A 26,713-nucleotide genomic window follows, 5' to 3' on the forward strand; every position below is an offset into this window, starting at 1 on the left:
TCAAAGCAAACTACAAAAGGAGACACAAGGAAAATGAAAAAGGGGAGAGAGAGAACTCTGAAACAAAAGCAGCCCCGTGCCACTTCCGTCTGTCTTGCTGACGGGGGTCTGAGTTTGCTGACGGAAGTCCCAGTGCTTCCGCGCACGCTGTGCTTCTGACTATTGTCCATAGGGATGTGGCCGTGACATTGGGATATAAGGCACCTTTCCTTTCTGATCACAGAAAGCTTGACACATAGCAAACAGCATATTTTGTGGTAAGAAATTAAAGCCTAAACACTACAAAAGTTACAGTAACATAGACTATACTTCTTAACAGTGTTGGATAAATTAAAATGATCACGAAAAGCAACTCAAAGGCATTTTAAGTTTAATAACGGGGTTTGGGGAAGTGCACATTTATGCATAGCCTAATGTCTTTCTCTCACTAGCCTTTTTTTTTTTTTTTTTTAGGATTCTTTGCCTACGATGCCCAACTTTTGAAGTTAGCATTTTGGAGGAGACTAGGCGCTTTGGAAATGTCTTGTTAAAGCTAAATGTCACTTCATCCAAAAATGAGAATGGAGGTGATGCCACTGCCAGTGTAGACACGGTATCTTTGGAGTGGGGGGGTGGTGGTGGTGGAAGGGCAGAAGCCAGGCCTGGGTGGGTGGGAGCAGTTCCTGGTGGGACCGATGAAGGGGTATTGCATTTCCTTCTTCTTCCCTGACCAGGTGTGAGGCTCTCAGTCAGCTGGGCTGCTGGGGCAGGAAGGCTCTGGGGTGGGGCCCATTTCCATCCAGCTGGCTGCTCCCCACACACCCTGTCCTCTGCTGTCTGGATTCACCCAGATGGACATGGAAATGGTATCGTCAACCCGGACCACTCTCTTAGCAAGCAGCACGCCGGTCAGCCTTCCGTCCAACACACCGGGAAGTGGAACCCTAACTCGTCAGAGTCCCGGGACATCACCGTGCAGCTCAGGGCAGGAGCTCTGCCTTGTGGGCCACGAAGGCCCCCTTAATGCCACCGAGGCCCAAATGAAGCCCCCGAAGCACCGTGGGCATTTCTGCACGTGAGCTTTCCCTGGTGGATGCCCAAGTACACGATGGTGGCACAAATCCCATTTCCAAATTCTTTCCATCAGAACACTTTGGCCACCAGGGTGGATGTTCCCAGTTCCAACCAGCAGCCCTCAGAGCTGGATTTCATTAGCACTGGGTGGAAATTGGCATACTCTTTGGGGAAGAAAGGGCCATGTGACTGGAGATTGGGCAAGTGGGCGGGAGAGTGCCATATCCTCTCCTGTCTTTGAGATGCTTCCAAAGGAAGTGTCATAGTGGAGCGGAAGTCACAACCTCCCAGAGCCAGAGACAATAAAGACAGAGCTCCCCAATACCAGGTAGGAACCCCGGCGAAGTGTCCTCATGTGGCCGGCCATTTAGGGGCAGCCCAGGGCAAGGAAAATGACTGTGACGGATCTTAACAGCTGAGCAGGAATGGGCAGAAAACAAAGGCAGGCCAAAGACAAGTCCCTCTGAGGCCTGAGACTGCCCGTGTCTGCCAAGGAAACAGCTGACAGACCTTCATGAACAGGTGGAAGTAAAGAGAAAAATCCGTGTGCCTCACAGAGCACAGCTGTCTGTCCATGTCGTGCTCATAGGAGAGAAGATGCCTGCCCACCAGGCCAAGGTCATGGATGCCACCCTTCTAGCTTTCTCTCTCCCCACAGCCCACTTGCCGCATGGTTCTGAGGGGTGTGGGGTGAGGAGTGACGTCAAATGGCAGCATGGGTTAGTGAGGTAGACGGGGACAAATGAGGATTGTGACAACAACTGAGAACATCCAGGGAAAGAACCAAACCTCTAGCCTGAAGGGACGTGGCTAACGCCCACCACACATGCCAGAACCTCGGCTTGCTAGACTTCCGCCCGCACAGCTGGGCGCCGGCCTCCAACGGCAGGGCCTGCGAGCGCTAAGAGCAGACTCTTGCTTTTATAGGCCTGTTGAGAGGTGCCTGTCATAGTGCATTTAAGGCAGAGGCTGCTGTCCCCCAGTTCCAGATCTACTAAGTCACTAACACCGTTTCACTGTGAGCTAACTCCAGGATGTGTGTCTACTCCCCCGGCTCCTCTGCTGTTTTCAGTGAGGCTTGTTTCAAAGTCAGGGGAATGAACAACGCACAGAATGTCAGCTGGGTTCATTGATTACTCCTGTGTGAAAGGGCATGCGTTTAAGAGGGACAGAGAAACCCAGCCCAGCTTTAGCTGGGAAGGCGCCCTCCCGCAGCCCGAGCCGTCTGCTGACTCTCACTCCAGTCTCTCAGGGCCTGACTGCTGCAGGATCTCAGGGAAGTCAGCCGACACAGCCCGCCTTCTGTCTGGTTTGCTCATGAGCTGCACCACTGATGTGCCCCGGCCAAGGAGGTGGCAGCTGGGGGGTTTCCTTCCTCCTGGACCGGCCAGCTGGACCCAGGGTGGGGAGGGTCTCTTGTGCCAGAGAGAGCACAGAGTGACATTTAACCCAAAGCTCCACCGCACTCTGGGTCTGGACCACCAGACCACCAACCAGCAGACCTAAGTGTCCACATCAGACAGGATGGTTTTAAAACTGGGCGAGAACAAATATGCCAACAGGAAGGAAACTGGGCAGGGAGGCATCTGTGCTTAGGAAGTAGAGAGGGGCTGCACACGATTATTTGGTGCCTCAGTCACTTTCCCAGACACAATGGCCAGGGTTTGAGAGTGGTCACGTGAGTCAAGGTCCTGGCGTTTCCCGGAGACTCTCCCAAGCCTGCATCTCAGGGCAGTCTGCTGAGCAGAAGCCACCGTGCGTTGTGGTGTTCCTCAGGCAGGTTGGCTCTGAGAAGAACTGAGCTGAAGTAATGGCTGTGGTAATCTTTTCTGAAGGAGAGCAACCTGGTGGACAGAAATCACAGACATCCTGACTGATCTAGATGTTCAAGCAGGCTGGTTACTCAGGAGCCGGGTGGTAGAGGCGAGTGGGCAGGGGTCTAGGCCAGAACCCAAGCCTCCCACCGCAGACGCCACAGGAGAGCGGAGGCAGGAACCAAGGGTCAAGAGGCTGACTGTGAACACTGATTTTATGCTGAGCCTCCACTTAGCCAGCTAAGTAATGGCAAAAACCTTAAGTTATGAACACTGCCTCCAATTAACAAAAAGAAGCCATTTAAAATGGTATAATGGAGCTTGTAATTAAGTGTTAGTGTTTTATATGGAACCGTTTTCCCCAGGGGAGAGGTACAAATCAGCTTTTTAAACTGATGGAGCGTAAAGAGGAGGAGGTTGGCTGCCTGTGGGAGCTACTGCTTGGAACGCCAGCCAGCTGCAGGTAAAACCCCACGGAGAGGATGCTGTTCAAGGCACTTGAATATTGCTTCTCAAGATGAAAGCTCAACCCTTAGACTCAAACTGAGGGGCACAGCGAGGAGGGGGACGCTTGCCCCTGCCGACAGGTTTCTGTTACTTAGTGGCAGCTCTAAGAAGTATTACAGACAGTGATAGCTTCAACACAAAAGAGAATAGGGTTGGGATGGCAATAAAAAAATAAATAGAGAAAAAAAATACAAATACAGAACTGCAAGGAAAAATTTAACCAACTGATTGTATCGTGCACCCAGATGTAAAGTCTGGCAAAAGAGACAGAATGGAAATCAACAATAACCTGGTTAAAAAAAAAAACCCCAACACAACAAAAATGACTAAATTGCTTGGAAGAGCCAAAGTGGCTGTTTTAGATTGTTACTATTTGGCCACTAGAATGAACAAATTTATAATTTTTTCAATTTCCTCGCATTTAATACCTCCATAAATAACAGTCAGGCCTTTAAAACTAAAACACTAGCCTAATATTTCCTGTTAACTCCCTGCTTTTGACTCTGACGCAAATCAGATATTTAGTGATTCATCACACACGATGACGAAATTCCCTCGAGGTTTTTGTGGAGAGGACACCACAGTACTGTCAGGGGCTCTGCTGCTCACTGTCCTAAGGGTCACTCATGCAAGCTTGCTCTTCCTAATGCACCTGAATGGAGCCAGATGTTAATCTGCTTCCCCTTATGCTCCTCCATCTTGAATTCTCTTCTCGCTGAACCAGATCTGAAGTTCAGAGACGATCCAACCATCGAAAGACAAACGGCCTGCCTCACAGCCTCCTAGAGCCTTCTGAAAACTTCTCATTCATGAAAAGGCATTGTCTTTAGTGTAGTGACTCTTAAATCTGTGAAAACTTGAACTAAGTGCTGCAGTTGCAGGTTAAAAGACTGTAAATGAAATATACAATTTCTAAAATGTCATGCAAGAAATGTGGTTTCACATCTTACAGTCAAAGTCCTACAAGTTAATTAATACAAGCACACTGAGGTGTAATAGCGGGAGCATACCTCTAAACTCATAACTCCCTCCCACCCCCAAATCAAAAAAAGATAATATTAATTAAACTTAAGAAATAATGAATGCACCATTAAAATGTCATCCAAAGATGTTGACCTAAGACAAAGGTTTCAATGATACACAATACGGTCAAAAAGTTTTCAATCAGTAATATACAGTATGACAACTACATCTTGTAAATTATACCCAATACTGCCGGCAGTCTATCCCTCTAAAGAATATTTGCCCCTTTCATCCCTTCCTAACAATCAGATAATAAAATACAGCACCTATAAATAAGCAAAAAAAAATATATATATACCGAAATCATCTATTGTTAGTTTAAAGATATGGCAATAAAGGAGTCTAAATTAGCAAACTTGTAGAAGCCATAACTGAACAGCTTATTGAAAAAAGGTGGCAGTAATGCACTCTATGTGTGCACAGGTACTTAAGAAAATACACAGACGTATAAAATTGCACACACGCACACACGCACACTCTCATCCACCTCTATTCTCACGCGTATACACATAGACAACAGGAGGAATCAGAGACAAGTTAGACTTTTGATTTGTACTTAGACTGACCTAAAAGACTTAGTAAAAGACTGTGTAAAAGAACGTCCCGAGAGGCGGTACGAATGAAGAGTGAATGGTCTGGTCTGGAAGTGAAGAGTATCAACGTTTTGGTGTCAGTTCGGGCCATCTCTATGGGGGTGGGAGCAGAGCCCAGATTGCCACGTTCTCTCTTCTGCAGGGAAGGACGCTTCCCACGACTTCAACAGTCATCAGTGCTTGTGGTGGGAAGAAAGGGAAAGAGAGAGTGCGCGGGAGCCCTGCCCAGGCCCAGGGAGCGGCGTCCCCTGGTGGGGCTCAGTCCATCAGGCGCCTGGGAGAGTGGTGTGAGGTGTGGTGCCTTCTGTGCCAAGGAGAGACTGCTGCCTACTAGGAGTGGGCCCCGTTTGGCCCCAGAACTGTCTGCTGTGACCTCAGTGGCCTACTCTTTCCTCCTTTCTTTAAATGCTCACACATGTGCAGACGCACTAACACAGACAGAGACACCGTAACTTAAACAAAATGAACGGGTACATGCTACAGTTCTAACTTGTCTCCTAAACCTCCGAGATATGAGGTCTGATCAGCGTGCTCTGCGGTTAGAGGTTAAAAAGCAGATTATAAAATACCTAGATTCGGATCTTTTCTTTTTGTCCTGATTTGGCCTAGAATGGAGTGTATTAAACAGACCCTGGTCAGCAAAAGCCCAGAGCCAGTTAAAGCTATGGATCAATGTGCACTACATGTCGGGTTCTATTCACGTACAAGAAACACTACGCCAGCTACCACAAAGTCGGTTATTTTCCTGATGTGACTTTTCTTTTTGTTAAAAAATATGTGGAGTAAATGTGTTTTATTTTAATTCAAAGCTTCAAACGAGAAGATTCTTTACTTGAAAATATTTAGGAATCCAAACTAGTGTGTTTAGAGTCGGTTTGACTGTGCAATCTCTTAGTGGCAACTGAACAGCTACAAAAACTTTCTTTTTTAATTTTTCTGAAAAATCCCCCCCCCCTTTTCCTGGTTTAAGAAGATAATAGTGTATTATCGCTCTGAAGCCATTAGATGGCAGATAAAAAGCCCCCTTTTAATATGTGGGTTTGATTTTTTTTTTTTAAAGCCCACACGAAAGAGGAGGGCGCAAGGCAAAGCTGTAAGAGTTATTCCAGAACCTGTGGAAATCACTTAGGGCAATAAAAAAAACACTTCAGGGTACAAAAAAGCTCGACTACACATTTCCGTTTTCTTCCTTGAAAACACGACATAGATTGGGCTTAATGCTCCTTTGTTTTCTATATGCACCTTGGCCTATGGCGATTTTGCCCTGTGGCCCGCAGGGCAGTAAGTGCGCAACTCGGTCCGGGCCGTGGAGTCGGCGCCCGCCCCTCTGCCCTGCTCGGGGGGCCCCGGCCGGGCTCGGCGGGCTCGGCGGGACTCGGCCCCGCTCGGCCCAGCTCGGCCGGCGCGGCCCGGGCTGGCGCGGCGCGGCGCGGAGGGGTGGGCGGGCGGCGCCTCTCAGAACTCCCATTCGATGGGCTCCTCGCGGCTGGCGGCCTTCTCCAGGCGGTGGATTATGCTGTTCAAGTTTGCGGCCTTCTTCTTCCTCAAGGGGTTGTCCCGCGAGTCCCTGGCGCCCGCCGCCTCGGGGAGGCCGAAGAGGCTCTGCAGCGAACTGGGCCTGCGGGCGGCCGCGGGCGCACTGGTGCTTGGCAACGCGCAGCTCCCGGCGGCGTCCCGGGCCCCGCACGGGCCCTCCCCCGGCGGGGCGGCTGAGGTAGCGGCGTCCTCCCCGGCGGCGGGCGCGGCGGCGGCGGCAGCGGCGGGTTTTGGCACAGGCCTCGGGCCGTCCGCGGGGCCTTCGGGCGGCGGCGGGGCCCGGGCTCGGCCCTCGTCGGCGTCGTCCGGGGCCGGCGTCCCGGGGGGCGGCGCCTCCGCCTTCTCCGACGGCCGGGGCGCCTCCTCCCGCTCCTCCGGGGCCGCGGCGGCCTCTGCGGGCCCTCCCTGAGACTTGGTGGCGGCCGCGGGGCCACCCGACTCCTCAGCGTCCGCGGCACCCGGGCCCTCGGCGGCCTCCACGCCGTCACAGCTGTCGCCCTCCGAGCTGGGCGCCGGCCGGCTGCTTCGGGCCGACGGGGAGTCGCTGGCCCCGGCCTGGCCCTGGCCCCCGGCCTGAATCTCCTCAATGAACAGTTCTCTGCGGATCCGAGACCTAGGAGACACAAGCAGGGAGAGCGCCGTGAGGTGGCCGCTGTGCCCGGGCGGACGCGGGCCCCTTTCCCGGGGCCCGCCGGCCTCCTGCCGCCCCTGTTCCAGCCCCGGCGCTCCTTCGCACGGAGTCTCAGCCTCCTGCCCTGGCCTAGCCTCTGCACAGGCCCCGCTTGATGGCCCCCAGACTCTGTGCCTTTGCGTAGGCCGGCCCTCGGTTGGAGTGGCAGTGCTCCATCCACTAGGACGGAACGCGGATGTTACTTATCCAAAGGCACCTCCGTCCGTCCCCACCCTGCCGGGCCTCCGAGCAGGCCGCGACTGGCGGGTCCTGTTACTCCGAGCACAGGCCCGGCCGAGCGTGGGGCTTACTGGTATAGAGTAACGAATGCGGCCTGAGAAACTGCGAATGCAGGATGAACAGTAACCACTGCTTCCTCATCAGGACTTCATGAGAGAGAACCAATTATTAGTGCTGAAGTGGAATTCCATCAAATTATGTTTCGACGTATGTCCTTCTTTGAAAGAAGACCAGACAAGGGTCATGAAGGGTCAAGTTTCATCAAGCAGAAGGCAGGCCAAGCATGCGCTCCACCACGTCGAGCACGTGTTCATCCACCTGCGTGCAGCTGGCGGAGGAAAATGTGCTCCAGCGCCTGGCTGGGTCTGAAGGAAAGGACTGGGGCCCTGGCCGTCCCTGCCTTGGAGCCCTTGGAGACATCATGGAAGGGCTCTCATTAAGTCTTTTTGTGCTCAAGTGTCTCCTCCCGTCACACTGACAGTACGTGCCTCAATCAGAAGTCTCCCTAGGTGTTTATTCCAGAGTTGAAAAAGCCAACCCTTAATGGCAAAGCGTCTTCAGGTAAATCAGCACCAAGTCTAGTGTCCTGCAGAGATTAGCCTGCAGAAAGCCCTTGGATTAGGAATGCAGGAAAATATTTTCTGCAGTATATATAATTCAGTGTAGGTAATGTTTTGTAGAGCACTCACTCTATGTCAGGTCTTGGGTTAGATGTGGGAAATGTCGGAGCCAGGGAGAATCTGGCTGTAGCTGAGTCCAGTATAACAGCTCTGGTGGTGGCTGTCTGCCACATGATTGTTCCCTGTACAGGGTGAGCTCTGAGACTTGTCCTGAAGACGACCTCTGAGCCTGAGTTGCAGGGCAAGGTCCTGAACGCCCCAGAGGTTCCTAGGGGTAACAGAAGGCGTTCCTCCTTCCCTGGGGCTACTGTGGGAGCCTGTGAAATGATGGTTCCCGGCAACAGGTTCCCCAGCACTATGCTGGGAGGGTAAACCTGCTCTGTCCTGGCAGCTGAAACTACCAGTTGGGGTGAATACACAAGCCCATTCCACCCTGGTTGGGAAAGTGGGAGGCTAGACGGGCAGCTGAAGGTTTGGTCCTAGCCAGGTCACAGGCCCGCCAAGTACTAACTCTGAGTCCAGGGGCAGACTGGCTCAGAACAGGGCACAGGCATTTTAGAACCAGGCAAACCTGGGTTTGAAATCTGGCTTTGTCACTACCCATGCAACTGGGATATTTCCTTGATATTTTTAAGCAAAATGTAGAGAACTATATCTTCTTTACCGAGACAAGAAGATTAAATAAAATATTAAAAGTATAATATAGGACAGAAAGTAGACCAAAAAAATCAAAAAAACTCTTCTTACCATGGAGGTGCTTTCTGAATGACAGAAATACAAGTGCTAAGGCTGAGGCAGACAGGTTGGGTTGGGGGAGGGAAGGAACAACTTCATGTGTGCAGCATGGGATCCAGGCTGCCGCCCTCACCAGCTCACATAGCATGGGTACCCTCTCTCTGTAAGATGGGGCTGGCAGCAGTGTCCTTGACTGCTGATTGGAGGATCTAACGAGACGACACACTTATAAAGCTCGTGGCTCAGTGTCTGGCACATACAGAGTGGGACAAAAGTAGGTTCACAGTTGTGAGTACACAAAACACAGAGTTTATTATTTATTGTATTATTTTAAAAAGGATTTATTTATTTATTTTTAGAGAAGGGAAGGGAGGGAGAAAGAGACGGAAACATCAGTGTGTGGTTGCTTCTTGAGTGCCCCCTACTGGGGACCTGGCCCACAACCCAGGCATGTGCCCTGACTGGGAGTCGAACTGGTGACCATTTGGTTGGCAGCCCCAACCCACTGCGCCACACTAGCCAGGACTATTGTATTTTTTCCATAAACAACTGTAAAACTACTTTTGCCCCACTCTGTATTACGTGCTCAAAAGATATGAGACATCCTCCTTCTTAGCCTACGATTGTCTCTATGTCTATGAGGAATATTGTCTTCTGGTCTAGAAAGGCCAGGTCCCAGGAGCAGATCTGGTTTTCAGACAAGTCACGCAAACTCTCAAAAACAGTTTCCACAAACATTCTCAAAAGAGTTTCTACAGGGTGGACCTGATCTTCCAGGAGACCAGGAGTGTTGTGGTGTGTTGTTCTGGCATTCCTGGTCCCATTCCTAGGTAAATGGTCACTCTAAGTTACTTCCAATTTCTTTAGGGAAAAGGGTAAGAGGAAGTAAGGTTTTATTTTTTTGATGGGGGCAAAAATTGACCCCAGCATTACTCCCTGAGGGTCCAGTGGGGCAGGAGAAAATAAAGTCACTGTCTGCTGTCTAACCCGTGCAGAAAGAATGTAAGAGACTGCCTTCTCGCTTGGGAATTAAGCCCATTCAGTGATGTGTGCTGAGTGAGTACTACTGTGCGCCAGACCTTGTGAGAAGCTCTGTGGGTAAGTTTCATTTGAGCCAAAAAGAGGACACACCCACCTGGGAGCAAGATCTCAACAGAGTGATGGCGCTCTCTTCTTACCAGACTTATTTTGTGGTGCGTTAAGTTGGCCTGTACCGAGCATTTGAGGGAAGAGCTAAGGCCGTGGAGGCAGCGCTTGCTCTGATTGAGTTAACGCTTGGCACTTTACCTCCTGGGTGACCTTAGGCAAATAACTTCAGTTCTTTGGGCTTTATGCTAATTCTGAATGACTTTGTGCTCACTTTATCTGAGCCAAAAGAAGATATACTGAGAAGCAAGATCTCAATAGACTGACGGTGTTGACTTCTTCTCAGACCTGTTTTGTGGCTTACAACATTCTTGTTCTTCTTTCAAGATCCTGCACATCTCATGATATCTTTCCAAGATCTCCCATCTGAAACCAGTCTCTGCCCTTCGCTCTCCCATAGCCCAGCCTGTTTTGTTGTGGACTTATTTTTGAAAGAAAGCATTTAGGAAGCCATCTACTCTAGATCCAGACCTGAGCTCATTTACTAAGTTTTGACAGCCTGTTGTTATTCTCCATCTCTCCCCCTTCTCCATGTTTGCCAAGGGTGTAAATTGAATTTGCTTCTCCATGATGACCCACTGACCACCATGTGGTGGGCATTACCGTGGTTGTTGGGAGGCCTGCAGGGTGAGTGACAGCAGCTGAGAAACCTAAAGAGAGTGTGCCCGGGACAGGAGGCAGTGACTGACATTCAAATGAAGCCTGAGGTGGCCCCAGCAGGACCAGGGGAAATGGTTTTGGAGATGTTCTGTGTAATTAGTAGCACCTTTACTCAGACTTCAGTAAGCTATAGCTTCGTGCACTGCTGTCCAGAGTTACAACACCTGCACTAAAATGAACCTAACCTGAAGACTTGAAATTACATATTCAGACACACCTTTGGGTCTAGAAAGTGAAAATGGGGTGACATAACGCCTGGCAAGGAGAGGCTCCGGTGAACCTCTGCTCACGCTTCCAGGCATTTTCCTCCATCTAGAGGGAGCTCCAACATTGCACTGCTGGCCTCACTTGGCCTGATTTTGTCTGATTGGTAAATGATGATTAAGCTGGTTGTGCTCAGCTCACGTACTTTCTTTGTCCTTGTGGGAGCCAGTCCACGTACGGGGAGGCCTGCCTGGGGCCAGGGAGCAGGTCTTTTTGGCTCTCACACAAAGCTTCATCTGTTAACTTACCCTTTTTTAGCAGTAAAGTTGCTATTTGGCTCCCATCTAGTATTTAAAAATTTTCCAATTTGTTCAGAGCCTGGGAGGTTTATTGGGCCCCTTCAGAAGCTCCAGCAGAGCCAGCAGATGAGGCAGGGCCCAGTCAGAGACACAAGTCCTCCCTCTGGCCCTGACTATCTACGATCTACCGCCTGCCACTTGTTTCAGGCGGGTGACCGTGAGGGTCTTACCCACACTAGCCGCTCGTCACTTTGGTGTAACAGGAGGACCTACCCTAGTTTCACTGATCCCTAGAGAAAATGATGTTCTGATGAGAACTTGCAATGGAGATGGCCCCTTACAAGACATGAAACAAGCAGGAATCCATCAAGCCACTGGCAATTCTTGGTTTCTGGAGATAGGGAGTCTTGATTACAGCTGTGATCAACAACTCATTGTCTTTCAGGGAATCTCTGTGACCTAACCCAAGCGTGTCACCTCAGCTTACTTTGCTCTACAAGGAGAGCACGCAGCCTCCCCTACCTCGCTCTGAGTTTTGTATTTTCGTCTGCAGAATGCTGATCGTGCTATATGCATTACACAGTTGTGAGGATCAAGTGCTACAGTGTTGGTTAAAACACTTAGCTCAGTGTCTGGAGGTCTAGTAGATGCTCAATAAATCTTCATTAACTTGGAAGTTTCCCAAAAGAAAGAGTTTTACACTACTGAATTTATTTAATTACAAAACTAATAAAACTAATTTGGAAAACAATACAGTGAAAGACCCCGAGAAAGCATTGAAAAAATCCCTTAAGAAATGCCCACTGCTACAGAACCATGAATGCCTATACGCTCCCTTATTAAATGATATAAATTAGCGGGAATTTTTTTTGGTCATAGAGGTGGATTTTCTCTTAACTACATAACCCTACCTCTTTGGAGTTAAGAAGGCTGACAGAACGACATAAAAACCCACCCAGCTAACGAAAGCACTGAGAACTAACCAAGTTCTCAGTCCCCAGCATGCCAGGGGCGCACTGAACGTCATTCCTATGCACCATTGTCAGCCACGCTCCGCAGTACAGATGGACCTCTTGCGCAGGGCTGAACGCGTGTCCTCTGGGAGCCGTGACTCGCTGCGCTGAGAGCAGGGGCGTACCTGTAATTGTGGAACCAGTTGATGACAGTGCTGGTTTTCAAGTTGAGCTGGGTGGCAAGTTCTTCGATGGTTTTTGGTGACGGGTATGGCTTTTGCTGATACGCTCGTTTCAGAGCTTCTTTCTCTTCAGGAGCCAGCACCACACGGGGTTTCTTCAGCTGGTGCTGGGGCTGGGGGCTGGCGCCTTGGCTATAGTCAATGCCAACGGAGGGGGGCTCGCAGGGCTGACTGTCGCTGACAGAGCTGTGTCGCCGCTTCATGTAGGCTGAGGAAGAGAGAGAAGTCGGACTCAGGGGCAGGCCCAGCTGAGAGGTGTGTCCCAGCCCCTGGCCCCACAGTACACGGTAGACCACTGGACTGAGATTACAGGCTTGCAGATCAGGCTGTTCTGCCCTGCTCTTTCAAGAGCATCTCAAAACACTTGGGCTGGAACCACTGAAACCCAACACACACTCATCGAGGACCAGCTCTGTTGTAACGGGAGGTTCCTGTCCGGCCCTGCATCATTAATAGTTCAGTGGGGGACACAGAGGTGTACAGAGAGATGACCCTAGTAGGGGGCACCAAGGGGAGTTACGCAGGCCAGCCTGGGGAGGCCAGGGAAGTCTTCTCAGGAAAGATAATGTTTAAACTGAGTCTTGAAGGACAAGGAGGGATTAATCAGGAATAACAGGTGATGAGGTAGAAGATGGTAGGAGGCTGCTCCAGAAAGTGGGAATAGCAGGTGCAAAGACACGGAGCCACACGATGGCATGGTTAACCTGTGCTGGGTGTGTGCATGTGAAAGGGGCACTGGTGTTGGAGAAGCTGTCCGACTTACGGCTGGAGAGATGGGCAAAGGGCAGGACAAAGGTTTGGACTTTATCTTAAAGGCAGTGGAAAGAAAAAGATTTTCATCAAGGGGATGATGGGATCAGCTATATGTTTCTGAAAGGCTGTTCTGGCTACACTTCGGAGGGAGAAGGGCTGGAAGGCAAAAAGTGATAAAGAGCTGAGAGAAGGCAGCAGTGGTGGGGTTGGGAGAAGAGCACGTGGGTGGTGGAGATGTTAAGGGGTAGAACTGACGGGACTTGATGGCTGATTCAATGAACTAGAACAGGGGTGTCAAACTCATGTTCACCGGGGGCCACATCAGCCTCTCAGTTGCCTTTCAAGGGCTGAAATAATTTTAGGACTGTATAAATGTAAGTACTCCTTAACTGTTAAGGAGTTGAAATTACATTCAGCCCTTTGAAGGCAACCACGAGGCTGATGTGGCCCCCCGGTGAAAATGCGTTTGACACCCCTGGAATAGACAGAGGGGAGCTGAGGATGGCCCTCTGGTCTCAGGGGATGAGGTGGGTGGTGGTGTCTTTGGGTTGGGTGCCACGGAAGGAACAGATTGAAGGGACAAGATGATGGTTTGTCTTAGAAGTGTGACGTTTGAGGGCCCTCTGGGTCCTCCACATGGAGACGCTCAGTAAGCAGTTGGGTGGGTAGGTATTAAGCTCAGAAGAATGGTCTGGGCTGGAGAGAAGAACTGGAACCACTCGAATAGAAATGGTAGTAGGGGTCAATGGCATTGACGAGCCAGAGGAGCGTTGAGGACAAAAGCATGGAAAACAGCCACATGCCGAGGATACTCCCAGGAAGCGGCAGCCACAAAGGAAACAGGGATGGGAGGAAAGCCAGGAGATGATGGTGCAGTAGAGGGATGAGTGGGGAGTGATGGTCAGCAGCATCAGTGCTACAGAAAGGAAAGTCTGACGAGGCCTCAGAACGTCCTGTGGGTTTAGTGACTAGGAGATGACCGGAGCCCTTGGTGAACAGAGAGCGTGGAGCTGTGGGCGCAGGAGCCAGCCTGCAGTAGGTCTGACAGGGAATGGGAGGTGAGAAGTGAAGGTAGTGAGGATGAATCACTATTTTAAGAAGCCTAACTGCAAAAGAAGAGACAGACAGGATGGCTTCTAGAAGGGAAATCTAGGATTGAGGGTGGGTCTTTATAAAAACAAGAGAGAGTGCTGAGAAAGCTCTCAGCTGAGGGGAGAGAGAGGACAAAGAAAGCTGGTGATGTGGTGAGAGAGGAGATGATCCCTGGAGGTGCGCAGGGGTGGGCAGAGACAGAGAAAACCCACAGGGACTGGTGGGGCGAGTCGATGGTCTTTGTTTTCTTTGGGAAGCAGGAAGACAGGAGAAAAGGTGATCTGAAGTGACAGAAAAGCAGTCTTGTGAGTGGACGAGTCATGAGAAATGGTGGTAGGGGATGGTGGAGAGGGATGGCTAGGTGCGGGGAGAGAAGCACAGAGGACCCCACTGATGCTGGACATATATATCTGAGGTGGCGCCAACCCCCAAGGTCTAGGTATTCTCTAGCAGGCCCCAGATGCCAAGGAGGATGGGCGGAAAAAACTGGCAGGGCGCTAAGCCGAGGTTGGGATTTGCGGAGGGATGAGGCATGGAAAGGTGTGAGAGAGAGTGTCATAGCCAGAGAGTAATGAAGTGATGGATCACGGAGTCTGGGGCTAAAGGCAGCGGAGGCAAACTGAGGGGGAAAACACGGAGGGGTATACAGGAAAACACGGGGCCCAGTCATACACAGGTCAGATGGGTCCTAACATCCCCCTGGATGAGGCAGGATGTGAGCACGGAGGATGTGAGCACGGAGGAAGACAATAATCCAGGGGCCACAGTCTTGAGAACGTACAGAGTGCGCAGGAGGCTGGCAGGCGAAGGGGACGAGAAGGGGACTTACAGTAGAGCCTGCTGGAAAGAGCTTTGGGGAGGCAGGGTCTGACCAGGAGGAGGGGGACAAGTGGCAAGAACAGGGCTCAGAGCTTGGGGAAATCTGTGGCCTGCCTGGGAAGGGGCACGGGAGAGAGCAGAGCGGCACAGAAGCTGGAGACGAGGGGACTGTATGTAGAGATGATGTGTGTTTTTACTGTGGAATGAGGGTTAGGAGGGGTGGTGGGGAGTGGGCTGGCTGCGACAGGCTCAGGGACTCAGCGTGTGACTCTCGCCTGGGGATGTGCTGAGTGGACTGTGAAACAAATGGGAGGCGATTCCTGGATTTCAAGTTCTCTCAGCTCTGTCAGTGTTATCTGGGCATCGCCTGCTCTTCTTATTGCCACGCAGCAGTAACCACCCACCAAGCTTTTCAAGCAAATGAGTCATCCACAGTGATCTTTCTAGTGGACTAGTAGTTTGGACTATGGTCTGAAAAGTCTTTAAAACTTCTTACTACCGATGGAAGGTGAGGAATAATATTATTTAATGCAAATGGCATGTAGTATTAAGAGTGCCAGTATCACCATCAACAGCTAACATTTACCATTAACCTCACAGATACACAGTGGGAGAGACCATTGTCAGCCCTTTGTGCAGATGAAGACACTGAAGGCTGAAGTGGCTGAATGACTCGTCTGAGGTCACACAGGTAGGAAGTGACAGAACTGAGGCCTGACCTAGGTATGTTCCAGGAAGCACAGGCTTCCCCACTCAGTGGTGGCCCCGTCTGGCTGCAGTATGGGAGCGGGGCCCGAGGCTGTGTCTGTGGGAGCCACGGAAAGCCAGGGAGTCACACTGCAGCAGCACTGACAGACGGGTCTCAGATGTCGCAGGAGTAGACTATGGCCTGTCCAGGGGCATCTGTCGCCGTGGGGGAGAGGAGCCACGCCGGTGAACTAGCAGAGGCTGCACGTGGACGTGGGTCCGGGTGCTTGTAACTGTGTGCGCAGGCTGGTTCAAGGACCATTTCATGCAGGGAACACAAAGCAGAAGGCAGACCGGGGTAGAGAAAGGGTTCTCAAGAAGAAAGGAAGGACAGAAGGCAGGCAGGCAGAGTGATAAAAGATTCAAGCTAAAGGGAGAAGCAAAGCCTTATGGGAGAAGGGAGCACAGTGTACATATGAACCCTGGTCTGGATAACCCGGTGCGGGATTTTTAATCTAGGCCAGAATAGTAGCACAACTTCTTTTCATCGATTTTAAAGGGATAGATATTATTTTAATAACTACCATTTACTGAGCACTTATGTGTGCTGGTTATTATGCTAGGTACATTCTTTCTAATTCTCGCAACCAGAAAAGGTTAGCATTATCACCTTCACTTTACAGATGTAGAAACTTGGGCTGGGGAGTTACCTAACTTGCCATTTTATGATTACAACTAGGAAACAACTGAGAAGGCCAATTGCCACCCCCCCCCACCCCAAATTAAAATGACAGAGTTAAGAGGCTAGAAAGAAATGAGCCTGGTATGTCAGGCCAGTCCCATCCTGCTGGGTGGGTGACCAGCAGTCCACGGAGATCACAGGAAGCTCTGTGCCCCGGGCGACCTGCTGCTGTGTCTGATGGGCCAGGTGCCTTGGTCTCTCACTGGGGCTGGTTCAGGGTCCTCTAGTGAGCATCCCTACCAGGGAGAGAAGACAGCGGGGCCACAGCTGCTTAGGGACCTTGGGATGTGAGGGGGGCCCGGGCCCCACTGAAACAGTAACTTTTCCGTAACACAAGATGGCGCCCAGAGCCCGCGCGGAAGGAAGAGTGGAAACCTCCCCCACAGCCCCTGGCAAATCCTAAGATCTATTTCTGGGGGCTGAGGTCCTTTTCCACTGGCCCAGGAGGACAAATACATCAGGGAGTGTGAGAAACAGGGCTCGACTCTGCTGACGTCTGCAGCAACAGGAGGCTGGCCCAGACGTGCAGACCTGCCACTGCACGAGGGAGCTCCCAGCGCTGAGCAGGCCCGAGGAGGAAGGGCAGTGGCTTTTGACAGCGTGCAGAACACTTTCAAATTGCCTGGGTGAGCACTGATAATTGCTGAAACTCAGAGATGGATATATTGGGTCCATATGCCATTCTTTCTCTTTTTATATTTGAAATTTCCCATAACAAGAAGTTAAAACTTTGGGGGGTGAGGTGGCACCAGGCCTCTGGGCTTGCAGCACTGCCTAGAGTTGCCTGAGAGGCTGTGGCCTGTGTCAGAGCCTTGGTCTACACACCTGAGGGCAGGCAGGGGCCCACCGAAGGGTCCCAGATGGGGTGGAAGGTTGTTGCCTGGGCACACGGTCCCATGTGGCAGGCACTTGGCTCGAGGCACAGAACATATCTGAGAGCATCAGCTTTGAATCTAATAGTCCCGAGTTTGGATTCCTGCTCCTTACTTATGCTAGCTCTCAAAATCAGGCAAGTTTCACCCTGGCTGCTGTGGCTCAGCGGATTAAGTGCAGGCCTGAGTTGCAGGTTCGATTCCTGGTCAGAACATATGCCAGGCCAGGTCCCCAGTTGGGGGTGTTAGAGAGGCAACCAATGGAGATTTCTCTCCCTCTCTTTCTCTCTCCTTTCTCTGAAAATAAGTCCATCAGGAAAGTTTCATAATGTCAGAAACTCATCTTTCCCAGATAATGACATCTGTATGGAATGGAGCTGTGTGGATTAAGTGAAGTCTCAGCACAGTGCCTGGTACCCAGGAACGGGAAGCATGTATTGTGATACATGAGCCAGCCCACGAGCTCCTAGGGGAGGCATCAGAGACCCTTGCTCCTTTTTGGAGCTCCAGCCCTTTTCCTGGTTGAGTGAGAACAGTGATGCTTGGCAGGTGGTTGAACAGCAGCCTCTCCTGGTAAATTCAGAGGATGCAGGCCTGGGTGCAGAGGATCTGGGGGTGGGGCCAGGGACAGCCACAGGGGTGGTTGTTGGGCTGACTCTTTAGTTGAGCTCCTCCTCTGCAAAAGCTGAGTTAAGGAGGGCAGTCTCGGCTTCTTATGGCCAGGCCAGCAGCTGGTAGCAAATCTCTACATCCAAGGGATTTGAATTCAGCCACTGAGTGAGTTCACAGCACTGCAGGGTAGTGACCCAGGACTGCCGCCCCTCTGAGGGGAGGACTCACTAATGAGAAGCAGCATGTAGTAGTGCAAACCATGGGGCGGAACAGGCATTACTTTTCCGCCACCATGGAAATCCGTTAGAATTCTCCCATGCTGTAGCCTGCAGGGTACAAGGAGATGCCGACCCACATTTGAGAGGGTGCAGAGGCACCGGAGGAAAGTGCGGCACTTGGCCCTCTAGGAGGCCATGTCCTGTAAAGTCACAGCAGGAGAGCTGTTCTGGCAGGAATTTGCCCCGGCACTTTCCAAGCTGGGCAACCTTAATGGAGGCACCTAACTTCTCTGAATCCGAGAGTCCTTATCTACAAAGGCATTTATTAATGACCTCGCCAGTAAGATGACACGACAGCCCCTGGCATGTGGCACACGCACAGTAATGTTGAGATATCGCACTCACCCGACAAAAGACAACAAACACAAGCCACCACTAAGTGCTGGCACTCGTTTCTTGGTGACCTTACTCTCCTGAGAGAAGAAAAAGGGTACACTGACCGTTGGGGTGGCTATCAGGAATTGTCAAAGTGCTCCCCAGTGCTCAAATGTCCTTGAGTTAGGGCTGCTAGGTAGCAAAAGACAGATCTTCCCATCCTCTGCCCTGCCTTACAGCCCCTTGGTTATGGGTCGCTGTTCCTCCTCAGCACTGCATGTGGGCTTTCAAACAAACAGCGCATTTATAAATGAGGAAGCAGCTGGCCGGGCAGTTACCTTTCTTTTCCATTCGTTTCATGTCCATCAGCTTCTCCACGTTGTTGGGGTCATTCAGCCACAGCTGCATTCGGACAAACGGCTCCCGTCCCTTCAGGCTGAGCTTGTGCCAGGGCTTGGGGCGAGCGAGGAGGTCAGAGACGGAGCCTTGGGTGAGCCCGAGAATGGTCTCCCCAAATAAGCGCTGACCTAGAGAGAAAAAAAGAACCAAGAGAGATGTCATCATTGAGACGCAGGCATCTGGAAGGATAAGTATGTGTCAAGGTTAAAATCAGACACGAGGTTTAAAGACCCAGAGTCTGGTCAGGAGGGTCCTGGCTTGCAGCATGCACTTTGTGGAAGCATTTCTTCAACCAGACTTGTGACAAACTCCACCGCAGATACGGTCAGTTTTGCTCTTGCACTCTGCTTGTATACAACAACGTTTCTGTCAAAAAGCCTTCAGGCTTTGGACGAACTGAGGCCTGGATAGTAACACCTGCTGCATTTATCAGAGGTGGTTAATCCCAAACCTAAGCGCAGGAGGTTTAAGTAGCACACGGGGAGATCTCTCTTGTACAATCTCAAACCACAGGGCCGTCTGCACCAGCTCCTTTCACGATTTGCAAGGTTATGAGGACTTGCTGAGAAAACAGGCCACTTGACCCAAGGTCACAGCAGGAAGGAGAAGGAGAAAGAGCTCCTCAGCTCTGTTTTTCTGAAAAGCAGGCCATTTTCAATTCTAAAGTCTGTTCCCGCAGTCTAAGCTGCCTCTGCTGCCTGGAGCTCAAAGTGCCTTTTCTTGATGCCTTTCCCCCGGGGCCATGGTGGGCAGTAGGCTCCCCAGGCTGATCAGAGGGCGGACGCTCTGGAGCGCACAGTGGCGTGCTCATCAGAGGCTTAAAATGAAAATTTCTCTTGTCTGAGAGCCACTCAGCTGCAGGTTAAGAGGAGCGACCACTTTTAAAGATAGAAATGTGAATCAGGTACCACTGGAACGACCTGATGGGACAACTTAAATGAACAGGACTTATTAGGCAGAAAGGAGATTGGGACTAGAGAGGCCAGTGTCTGGTACTGTGGAGCGGACATGATACCTGGGCAGAGGGGCCACGGATGACTGGCTTCTTCCCTCTGTGCCTCCTGTCCTCTGTCTGTGAGAGGGAAACGCTATCGCCTGCGCTCACGGGGTAGTTGTGGGACAGTGGTGGGGGACTGCCTTGTGAAAAACAGGCTCCAGGAAAGTTTAGAGCATGGAAAGCTTTGGACTTGAGAAATTAATTTGTTTTGATGTCACTCATTTTAACTTAGAGATACATTTACTGATTCTGTAAACTTGTGATTTCTCTGCTTTTCAAACTTAGTTGAGGCTACAAACGTCCCAAACTTTCAGCCATTTTTTGATATGGTTGTTAAAATAAAATTTTCCTAATTCTCATCTGGCAAATGGATCTCATTTTATTCAAGAAGCTTGCTATGTTCAGGAAAGTGATATACAGCTAGTACTATTTGCTTGCTCCATCTAGTTGTACCGGGAGAAAAATCAAGTGATTTTCCTTCCTTCCTTCCTCCCTCCCTCCCTAGAAACAGAGGGGGAGAAACATCAGTGTGAGAGAGGAACATTTATCAGCTGCCTCTTGTACATGCCCTGATTGGGAACCAAACTTGCAACCCAGGCATGTGCCCTCACCAGGAATCAAACTGGCGACCTTTTGCTTTGTGGGACAATGCCCAACCAGCTGAGCAGTACTGGTCAGGGCTCAAATGGGAAATTACTTGTATTCGTTTTAGAGGTTTCAGAGCAGTGACTCTTGATCGTTTTTGGGTCACAGACCTATTTGAGAACTGGAAGAAAGCTACACATTCTGCATATGATTTCAAGAGACTGACGAATGAATACCCCAAGGTCCCAGGCCAAAGGTTAAGAGACTGTCTTAGTTGACTCTCAGTTGAGGGTCATCTTTGCTGCCTAATTCAGCTGTAATCTGGCTCCCTCTACATTTATTAACTCACTAAGAGATTCCAACAAGGGAGGCGGCTCCTCTCCTGGAGAAGCTGAGACCAGTGAGAGCGACCATGGAGACTGCTCATCTCTAGGTCAAGGGTGACAGTGCCATGGAGCCTTCTGGAAGTTACTGCTCAGAGGCTTACGTTATCTGCGTGGCATGAAAAGTTTCACCCCTCCGAACACCAATTTGTGCTTCAGTGTTTGAAAACAAAGTCCCAGAAACCGTGGCTGCAGATGAACATTGTCAGCTACAACTCTGTCACTGATGGGGAAAAGGGTAGGAAGGCCAAGGAGGAGATTTTAAGGTTCATAATCTCATACCTGTGATCTTGCAACTTATCAGTGTTTGAAAATCAGTTTTCTTCAGCTGATTTTCAACCTTTATATACTATAATATTTCCTATAAGGGAGTGGGCAGCCATACTACACAGGCCTACTTCCTCGGACTCCTCGTGACTGTAAGGCAGGGGGCACAAGTCCAGGAATCCCTGCACATCTCAGTAACTGACGGACAAATGGGACTTGGCCATTTTTAAGTCACAGCTAAGTTTTTATTTTTATGAGCTAATTAAAAATGTTCTCAGTGGATGTTACTTTTCTCTCATTCTGTTTTGTGCAAGCAGTTGTGTAGAAGGCCTCAAGCAGACAAGCTGGCCTAACCCCCAAGCTGTGAGGTCACTATGCAAACTTCCCGGAGCTCCCTTCCCAGCTTCCCTTTTCTTTCCCATCCCCTGGGGAAAACAGGCACACAAGACCCCTCCTGAAGGTGCCCGGCAGATTCCAGTAACTCCTGGGAGTCATCTTAACCTGCACCGCAGAGAACAATGCTCTTTTAATTGACTCTTACACCCCGGCAATAAGAAGGTCAGAAGTGTTTGGGGAGAGACTATTTCCGTTCTCTGGATGCCTAAACCAGGAGAACCCCACCTGGTCAATACTGCCCTGCCGGAGCACGGTGGTTTGAAATGACTCAGCACCCTAACAGTCTTACAGCTGCGGCCACTCCTCAGTGGTGCCACACAGCCCTTCCCGAGAGCCCCCTCGGGCAGAGTGCCGTGGCCTGGGTGTGACACCCAGGGGGAGGCAGCAGGGATGACAACAACAGACCATTAGCTGCCAGGCAGAGTGCTAGAAACTGCCGCTACTGACAACCCCACGGGAGGCGCTGTTACTCCAGTTTCACTGAGAGGGCTCAGAGAATAGCCTGCTCAGCACCAGACAGACACTAGTAGAAGAGTTGGAATTTGAACCCAGTCTGTTAGACTCTTCCACTGCGCCATCCAGATGCTGCTGGGCTGAGGCTGATCCCGCCCAGACCTGGTGCCCACTAGGACTTGGAGCCCTACTGGGCCTTCTCCAATCAGGGTAGCTCGAGGGGCCGTCTGCATAGGCGCAGTGGTGAGGGGCTGAGTGCCCACGACTTTGGAGTGTTCTATGAGCGTTTAAAACCTCTGCTGGCTCAGCCTGAGGCCCCTCCACCCGTTCTTCCTAAGAACTCCAGCAGGAAGCGACCTGCCACCTCTGGACTTAGCTGTTCAGAAGGGAACTTACCAAGGTTGTTGTCAGTCAGCACCTCCTTGACCCTCTTGGTTATTCCGTAGGTGTCCAGCTCTGGAGACATGGCTACCAGCTCTTGAATGCTGAGGGCTGAGTGTCCGGAGAGAGGCAGCGGGGTGGTAGGCTGGGAGTCTGAAGCAGGCGGGTCGCTGGGCTCTGATGGTTTGCCGTCCTTACTTGTTTCAATGGTGGGACAGGGCTGCTGGACGAGCTCAGTCAAACTCTTCACCGATTCACTGGAGCTCATTGGTGATTCGGGTGCAGGGCTGCAGCTGGCAGAGGTCTTTGGCGTGCTTTCTGTAATGAAGGCACACAGGAAACCGAGGCTGAGAACAGCTGCATGTCACCACGTACATCTACTTTCCTTACCTAGGGTAGTTAGTAAATGTCTCATATAAGAAGGGTATAGTATGGCAATCTATGGACCTTTGTGAGTTGTTTTATAGTTTTTTGACCGAGGTATTCAAAAAATAGCAATAGAAGAGGAACTGCAGGTTTAAAGAAAGTCTCTGAAGACTCAGTACGGGGCCTTCTGATAAGAACGCGGCACCGACCTGTGCTGTCGCTGTCACGACCTCCCCTCACGCCCCCGTAGGCCTTCAACTCGGAGGCAGCTCGCCTACTCTATGATCTACGTGTGGGTTTGCCCACAGCCTCCCGAACAAAACACATGGACATACTATTTTACAGGCAGGAGCGCTGCCTATGCCGTGTGCTCCCCACAGTGCTGACCCTCGACGAGGAGACCTGCAGCTCCCAGCTGGCGCCTGGCCGCCCAGAGCTGAGTCTCAGGACCCCCGGCGGGTTCCCACTGTGACCCCTGAAGGCTCCCGCAGCACCCAAACTGGACGGAGCTGACACAAGAGGAGCGCCCATCCTGCTCTCTGTCAAACCACAGGAGGTGCTTCTGAAAAGCAAGCTCTGTCTGTGCCGCGCCGTCACCGACCCCAGAAGAGACGGGGCCAGTGTGGGCAGTCAGACCTCCACATGCTCCTTTCTTGAGAAGAGTCTTTGTCTTGCTGTTGCGTGTGACCACTGGGGAATGCCGCTCCGAGCTCTGTTGGTGGGCGGTCCCTTCTGGCCTCTCTATTAGGATCACTCATAAAACCTGACATCTATTCTAGTTTTGAGACGTCTGGAATAAAGGCTTTTGGCCACTCCCTAATTTTCAAATACAGAGAAAGACCGTGTCCAGGAGGAAATACAAAGTGACATAGCATCATGGTCTCACCCACGAAGTGAAATCTGCCTTTGGCTCCGTGTCTTGGTCATCCTCCACCCCCATCCTCACCGAGTGTAGCACACAGTAAGACCTCACTGCACCATGTGGGAGGGGCCAGGCCACTCAGTGCACATCAGCACATACAGATGGTCCCCCAAATACTCACTGCTTCATTAAACAAAACGTTAACACCAAATAATAAATGAACTACAATTGGCCATATCACTACAGTGTACTTTGCTGAGTATGTTATGTCTAGGATAACAACCTATTCTGAACCCAAAAGAATGAAGAATGTACTCTAAAAATAAGGGATATTTTGTATAATACTTAGGAAGATAAAATCCCAAATAAAGCAACTGGAATTCAACCGATAAACCCGTTTATTGTCCTAGACTGCTACAGAGTTCCAACAGCGCGTAAACCTGTGTCTTCAACCTGGAAAATCAGGTTAGAAAACAACAACACTGGTTTGTGAAAGATGTAAGAGAGACAGACGCAACAGCAGAAATGGTCCATATAAATCTTTAAGGCAATGTGGATCCTGCAAATCGGATTTCTTCTCTCTCTCACCTCCAGGTCATCAGACAACTGGATATAAAATCCGGCAAACGTTATTTTTGTATCTGAAGCAGCAAAGGAATTGTACTGTAAATTTGCCCTGATTCACCCATGCGAGGGACCAATTTGGCAGATCATCCATCTTGCTCACTGTATACTGTCAAGGATGGCATGAATTCCCCACATGATAAACAGATTTCTTCTCAGGTTTGTGTCCTTTAACCTACAGCAAGGTCAAAATCATGGCTGCTTGGCTAACGAACAGCTCGGTGCCGCTGCCCCAAAGCTCTCCCTGCTTTGTTCTGGGTGCCGGCTGAGGCAGAGCTCCCCGAATAACTCAAGCGGTGGTGCATTCCCTTTTTTCAGGCATTCTCAGCAAGCTGCTCACAGGCATTTTTGCCATAAAGAACCCTTGAAAGGACAGAGGCGCTCACCACACGTGACCAGTGTCCCTCTGTGCTCCAGATCGTGGCCACAGACAAAGGCAAACCCTCAAGATCAAAATCCGGTGTGGGCCTTACAGTGTACTGGGCCAGCTGGTGCCTGTCCCTCCACTCCGAGTCTGTGTCTAAAATGTAACAGGCAACTTGAAGCCGAGTGTGCTTTTGGGGGACACTTACTAACAGATAAGTGTGCACACAGATGTCACCATCGTCTTAGGTCACAGAGAGCAGAATCTGGGCCATGTTTTGGTTATTTTCCCCCAATCCTCCCTTGAGGACCTGCTTACTGATTTTAGAGAGAGGTGAAGGGAAGGAGAAAGAGGGAGAGAAACACCGATTGGTTGCTTCTTGTACGCACCCTGACTGGGGATCGAACCCGCAACCTAGGTTCGTGCCCTAGGTTCGTGCCCTGCGACCTTTTTGGTTGATGGAACAACGCTCCAACCAACTGAGCCACACTGATCAGGGCTGGGACACCTTTTTGGATAGGCACGGACAGAGTAAACAGCAAACGGGCTCACTGGGGATACCAGGAATGCGCATGCCCCGAACACCATGCTGGGAAGAGGGCCGTTCTTCAGAAAGCCATCTCCAGGAGCACCACAGCTCCAGGGGCAGGACTGGCACCGAAAGCCCAGACCCACTAACAAGGCCCACAGCCCCTGGCCAGGGGGCGGGCCCCCGGTATGGGGAGGACAGGTGCTTGCCTGTCTGACTCTGCATCATCACAGAACAAGAAACGTTAGTCAACAGAAAAGATGACACCTTCTGATTGAAACACTTTTTTTTTTTTTGAAAGAACAAGGCTTTGCTCTACACCATATGCTTAAAAATAATTAAGAAAAGAAAGAAATGAATAGTCCTGGGACTGGCACTAAGGCACTGAACTCGGGGATGGAAGCTGCCTCTCCGACCCAGCTCTGTTAACCCGAATGCTGTTCTTGACCTCTCAGAACATCCTGGTTTCCGTGCCTGAAAAATGCAGACAGCGCCGTAGTGAGGAGCACACCCGCCATATAGTTGTTGCTAAGAAACACAATCTAAATTTGATGGTAACAAAAAGAACAGTTATTAAGTTGTATTAAATGCATTTGTTTATATAAAAAGGTCCCTATAATTCAACATAAATCTCCTCATGATTTATTGCTGTTTGTTCCACAATGCCTGGCACAAGACTGAGGTGCTGGTGATAGTGTCAAAGGCTACGTCTTGTATGATACCATGTAGATGACATTCTGGGAAAGGTAAAACAGTAAGGGCGGTAAACTGATCAGTGATTGCTCGGGGTGAGGGGTGGGAGTTGACTTCAAAGGGGCGCGAGGGAATTCCGGGGGGAAGATGGAATCATTCCATGTCTTGATTGCCAAAATTCATGTAAATTCAATTCCAACATAAACTTAGGGAAAAAGTGCCGGCGGGAAGAATAAGTGAAGACGTGTCATTGCATCCGTTCTCTCATTCATTCCCGCGGCCTGCTGAGCCAGGCCTGTGGCAGTGTGGCCGGGACCAGGCAGAGGTGGCCCGCCCTGTCGGAGCTTACACCCATAGGGAAGGTGGGTGGTCAGTAAACAGAAGTACCTAAGGCATGAGTGTCCCGATGGAGGAAGGATGAGGGAGCACACAGCAAGACAGTGGGAGATGCTGATGTGGCCCAGGGGTCAGAGAGACCTCCTGGTGGATGACATTTCGGGTGGACTTTAGGCATGAACAGGAATTAGCCAGGTAAGTCAGGAAGAGTAGGAGTAGCAAAAAAAGGGGAGGCAGATTGTTCCAGACATCTGGTGGGCTTGAGGCATGAACTTGAATGCACCAAGAACACCAGGCAAAGAGAGGCCCCGAGGGGTTGGGTTGTGCAGGGCCTTTGGATGGGCTTCCTGCACTGGGGAGCCAGGGAAAGGTCCTTCACCCTGGCCACGCTTCTCTTTGGGTGACAAAAGTGGGCACTAGAATGGGTATTGAGGCCTTGTCTGAAAGAGCAGAAAACTGGAAAGAGTGTATCACCAGGCGACCAGGTCTCTAGACTGGGGCACATCACACAACATACTACATGCCATAGACGGCGACGAGAGACCAGACCAGAGCGCGACGGCGAGCCCCCAGAGCAAGGCGTGGGGCAAAACAGGGTCTAACTTCTGTGTGC

The 26,713-nt window shown here is 50.7% G+C and overlaps 1 protein-coding gene across 10 annotated transcripts in view; it reads right to left on the minus strand.

The window, feature by feature from the left end:
• CUX1 (cut like homeobox 1) overlaps positions 1–26,713 on the minus strand; it is a 366,222-nt gene that overhangs the window by 19,686 nt on the left and 319,823 nt on the right. For 7 of the 10 annotated variants that reach the window (XM_053930346.2, XM_053930344.2, XM_053930340.2 and 4 more), the window contains 4 exons: positions 22,342–22,644; positions 18,804–18,992; positions 12,239–12,503; positions 6,409–7,139 (listed from right to left, as the gene is read on the minus strand). The exons of the other annotated variants lie outside the window; for them this stretch is intronic. In XM_053930346.2, coding sequence (XP_053786321.1) covers positions 6,446–7,139; positions 12,239–12,503; positions 18,804–18,992; positions 22,342–22,644 — 1,451 coding nt within the window. In that variant the 3' untranslated portion in view covers positions 6,409–6,445. Of the gene's footprint in view, positions 1–6,408; positions 7,140–12,238; positions 12,504–18,803; positions 18,993–22,341; positions 22,645–26,713 lie in introns of those variants that run through there. 10 annotated transcript variants of the gene reach the window in all.

The sequence above is a fragment of the Desmodus rotundus genome, chromosome 1, assembly GCF_022682495.2.
Source record: "Desmodus rotundus isolate HL8 chromosome 1, HLdesRot8A.1, whole genome shotgun sequence".
NCBI lineage: Eukaryota > Metazoa > Chordata > Mammalia > Chiroptera > Phyllostomidae > Desmodus > Desmodus rotundus.